Source organism: Bombus impatiens, unplaced genomic scaffold (genome assembly GCF_000188095.3).
Source record: "Bombus impatiens unplaced genomic scaffold, BIMP_2.2 scf_0089, whole genome shotgun sequence".
Lineage (NCBI taxonomy): Eukaryota > Metazoa > Arthropoda > Insecta > Hymenoptera > Apidae > Bombus > Bombus impatiens.
The window spans coordinates 1,887,503-1,892,593 of record NT_176508.1 but is presented as its reverse complement, the minus strand read 5'-3'; the positions used below and the strand labels follow the sequence as shown (position 1 = coordinate 1,892,593).

General features: G+C 47.5%; 1 protein-coding gene across 1 annotated transcript in view; it reads right to left on the bottom strand.

Annotated features, from left to right (window-relative positions):
- Positions 1–5,091, bottom strand: part of LOC100744521 (ephrin-B2) — a 57,710-nt gene that overhangs the window by 11,362 nt on the left and 41,257 nt on the right. Inside the window, 2 exon segments of the mRNA XM_012394409.3 lie at positions 1,151–1,454; positions 2,336–2,477. Coding sequence (XP_012249832.2) covers positions 1,151–1,454; positions 2,336–2,477 — 446 coding nt within the window.

The following is a 5,091-nucleotide window of genomic DNA, read 5'->3' as shown; positions in this document are numbered from 1 at the left end:
GGCTAATTGCCGGCGTAAATGTCTTTCGCCGCGCAAAGCGCTCGCGGCGCAAAGCAGAGGAGCCAGCCTGAAATTTTCCGCGAGATTAACATTTCTCGCGGTTCGTGGCCGCTGATAGTAATCGTAGGGCATCGTACACGAGCGTCGGTGCTCACGGTCTGATCCCGCAACACTGCACGGTAGAAAGCCGCGGAAGGATTTCGAGGTCGGTGGAGAGCCTGCTGGAATCTTGAATGCCCGAGACACCGAACGGTGAAAGAGGGAAAGAGAGAAAGGGAGTTCAGAGTTCTCGGCCGGCGAAATAGCTAGTCATTACGGCGCATGAATCGTCTCCGACGAGTGTTGGGTCGGTGGTAGCGGGTAGGAGGCGGAGGAGGTGTTGGGAGGACGGTTGGAACGAATTAGGGAGAGAAGAGAACGGGCTAGAATGAAATAGTGGAATTTATTGTGTTCTGGGTCAGCGTTGGTCCTCTAACCGCAACAAATGGTGTGCACGGCTAAGAATTATAATTGATAGGGATTATTTAAGAGGGGAGGAGCACGGGCTGGCCGTCTGTACGAGCGGGAAAACAGAGAGGGGGATCGAGGGTGGATCGTGTTCGCAGCGGAAGATGAAGGAATCGGCGTAGACCGTCTGTCGTTACGAGTAGTCCTTCCCTTTGTAACTGATTAGGGGATAATGAATTTATGACACGGCCCTTCTTCCAATCATTTCATCCACGAGCGTGTACGAAGGGAGCTCGCACGCTCAAGCGAAACCGTGAAGCTTTTAAACGTGATTTACACGCGAAATGAAAAGGCGGCGTAGACGACGTATACAACGACTATAATTTCAGATTATGATAATCGGACCCCGTTAGAATACCGGTCGTATACGCGAAACGCGTACCTCTCGGTAGGACAAAGGTTTTGGCACGTCGAAACGATTTCGGAATAGGAATATTTAAGGAATGCTCGTAAATGGGACCGAAGGTGAAGACGCTGGCAAATTCGATCGTTTCTTTAATGCATGTGCATCAAACGTCTTTAAAAATTTCGCGTCAATGCGAATAGAAAAAAATATCTTCTTCTGGTTAAACGAACGAATCGATATTAACAAGAAAATGGTGATATTTGTGTCGGTGTTTACAATAAAACGAAGGATACTCACAATTGTTGCGCGATGTAGCCGACGACGACGAGGTGTCAGCCTCGTTGCGGCAGCACACCTTGAAGACCACCTTCATGTTGTTACTGGTGCATCGTCCACCGATGCGTTTATGAAGGTCGTCCTTGGACGAAGTGCTGATGAAATAGTAATCGTGGCCTGGCAGGAACTCTAGGCCTTCAGGTTGCGGTGTGAACGGCCTGAAGGTGATCGTGAAGTACATGGTCTTATACGGGTTGTTGCAAACTGCTATCACCCGTGGATTTGGATTCGTTATCCGACATGTTTCGTATTCCTCTTTAGACACCTGTGAAACATACGATGCAGCTATAAGTTCCCGGTACCAATCGATTCGTCGCGTTAGTTGTTTGTTACGTACGAGTCGAACGTCCTTGAACGTTTTCTTTATCGTTTTGTCGAGTCTATACAAACAAAGATTCTTTACAAAGATAAATATAAAGACATTTCTTTGCCATTCTTCCTAACGACTAGCCGTAAAAGAAGCTAATTTTCGTTCGTTCACTAGTTCCTCGCTACCTAACCCACCCGCCCTCTCAAGATACGATTAGGGGGTAGAAAGTATCTATCGTCGAGTTCGAACGAGACAATACGAGAAGGATAGGATAAGATGATTAGATCTCGGCGATGATTGGCGACGTTTGCGTTGCAGCTTTTGGAAACTGCGCTGGAATCTCCGATAAAAGCAAGAACAGGGACGAAAGATTTTCACGATGCTAGCAACGATTTGATTTATGAAACTCTGTAATTTTCGTCTCAAGAACAAACATCGTTATCGGTCTCGTACATACGAGTTTCTCTAATTCGGGAATAACGGCGACACGGTAGTTTGTCATGAATATTTTTAAAAGCGGGTGAAACAGAGTTGGAACAGCCCCTCGAGGGCAACGCGATGTCAAGAGTTGGCTACGAGGCGGAAGTCGTTCTTGGGGGTCCGATATGAGCGAGTTAACGAACGAGTTTCGAGTAGCAGCAGCTGTCTAAACAGCACGGAACGCCCTTTGACAATTTTTTATTTCGCATAATGGGTCGACAGACGTGTAACTCGATTTATCTGTTGATCCCACTATGGATGGCGAGACCGGGGTACACGCTCGGACTCGTGACAATCTTTCTACCAATGTCGAGGGCAAGATTCTTAGCATTACGATTCGATACGAAAGTACTTACGTTGTAAATAATATACTTCTCCGCGTCCTCGTCATACGTTCCTGGCTGGTACACAGGACATATTATGTTCACTTGATCGTACTCGAACGCCGCGTTGTTCTTGTTCACGTCTATTATGTGGTCTGTGTTGTCTATTCGAAATCTGTAACAGAAAACATTAATCATCGATATATATCTAATAATTCGACTCTCGTATCGCTGAATGAAATATAGGAAATCGTATACGCATAGTAAATAGGCGCAAACATTCATAGATACATACATACAGGAATACAACGAGTAAAGAAGATCGAACGAAGTTGGAACAATAGTCGAGGGAATCATTTATATTTCCAACGCCTGGATCTCGACGCCGCTCAAAAAGCATCGAGTAAAAAATTAATCGTCGGATATCATCGGCGCGATTAAACATATTAACAGTCACGTTTCACTCAGCGGTGTTTGTTTCGCCGCGGGATATCCTGCCGTTGCGAGTCGAGTACAATAGAATTCTGACTGGGTTTCCGCGTATCGGAAACAAGGCTATCCGTGAAACGCTCGCGAAATTCCAACGCCCCCGGAGGGTCCTCGGAAGGAATACACGGTTGCCCAGGGTCCGTCCGTCGGTAGCCAGGTCGGTAAAGAAAGAAAAAAGAAACGTCGCGGACTCGCCCTCGTAGGCAGGCACCCAATGTCAGATAGGCAGGCGCCCATGGTGTCGGGACCTCACGTAAGTGTACACTGTACATACAGAGAGAGAGAGAGACAGAGTCTCTACACGAGCACGCACACACGCACGTGCTTGTTTGTATGTATAGAATCGCTTGTATTACGTAGCTGAGATCGCTGGAAACTTGGCGAGGATGGAACGAAAGGTCGGCGAATGAGTAGGAAGGAAAGTAAGGAAGAAGGAGAAGAACAGGCAGAAGAAAAGGAGGATGAAGCAGAAGAAGAAGTAGAAGAAGAAGAAGAAGAAGAAGGTGGAGAAGGTGGAGGACGGTTGCTATATAACCGGTTCTTTCCAACAGCGCTCACACACGCCAAATACACGCGTCTCTCCTACTCCACGTTGCACGGTGTATAGTAAAGTTTCCTGCTGTTCACACCGCCCTATTTTGGGTCTACGAATCGCCGCGCGAACTATTTTCTTGCTTCTCGCGGACGTTCCACTTGTTCCGTCCCGTATTTATTTTCTTTGCTTCTACCACGCTTTACGTACGCGCCGTACGCTACCACGAGTATATTTGTTCTGTGTTACATAAATTAGGCGCGCGGGCGTATGTGATGCGCCCGTCCACGCGGGAATGTTAAGGCACAGACTGAAATACGGTTTTCCCTGTTTTCTCAGCGTCCAATCGGAGACGCGTCGTTCCTTTCTTCGACGTTCCATTTAATTTTATCGCGATGCTCTCCGTCATACGACTCTGCCCTTGCTCCGTTAACGTTAGACTATCTCAGCGTTATCAGGTTGTACGCGCATACACGACGCATTTCGTGGGACCGTTATCGATGTTAAATTCGCGAATACCCTTCCTTTTTCGTAAAACGCCTCTTGTATTCCTCTTGTATTTCGCCTGTCGTCTTTGAAATTCTAATTACAGGCTATCTTTGACGAAAACCTTAAAAACTTGGAATTCCTTTTGTCTAGACGGCTTCTGCTCGTAATTAGACCTCTAGTTAACAGAGTCTAACTTAAGAGCATGCTATTTAAAGTCTTAATAGCTGCAGTTCTAAACTCTAAAAAGTTCTATACGTCTAGAAATGTCCAACACCTGCAGATCCACTACCCTTTATCTCTAAGACTTGCCGCTCGAGTTGAACTCTATTTACCCTTTCAAGTATACACATACGGTACTCTGGCAACACGTGTGTCTCGTATGCAAAGGCTGAGAGCGTTTAAAGTCTAAAGAGAAGCCTCGTCCGAGATGTACCCGTCGGCCGTACGCGAAGTCCGTGAAGCTCTCCGTGGCGGTAAAACGCGGGCGTCGAAAACGCGTCCCGACGTTTCGGAGCATTAACGGACAATCTCGTAAGTGGGCGTGTAAGGGCTCGAAAATTGGAAGGTAGGCCGGGCCTCGACCAAATTAACGTTTGGCGATAATATCCGCTCTCTCTTGGTGCCCCCATGTCGGTTCGTCGGCTCGGTACCCACCCTAAGCGCGCAACCAAACGCCAACAACCTCGGGAATCGAGGCACGCGCGCACACAACCATAGACGAAACCCATAGAAAGAAAAAAAGGAGAGAGAGAGAGAGAGCGACCGTTGCACGATGGCAATTCGTGTGCGTTACGCGTGGGTGTATAGAACATTTCAGTCGCTGGCTGGCCATTCACGAATTTATTAGACACCGTATACGTACGATCGTGGCCCGAATTACTCGCGATAAAAGCACGGCGTGGCTCCTTTTGGTACTTTGGACCGGGCAGCTCGGTTTCCTCACGAAGGTTGATGTACCATGGCCGTCATGTTCCCCGGTCGTCGACGCGTTAATGGCCGCGATGCGCGGTGAATTGTGATGTATAAATTTACCGGGGCATTCGTTTTGAAGGGGGGAAAAAAAGATTCGTTTTGTATCTACCTTTTATTTCGCGTTCCAACTGTTCCAGTGAACGAGCTGAGATAAGAAGAATACGGTGGGAAGCAGAGAAATTTAAATAACCGAGATCTGTCTGAAATTTGTCCGTGACGGTAATTTGCTCACCTATCTGCATCGTCGGAGATTTTCTAATTCCTGTAAAAGATCTCTTTCTTTCGCGCGCGCGCGCGCGCGCGAACC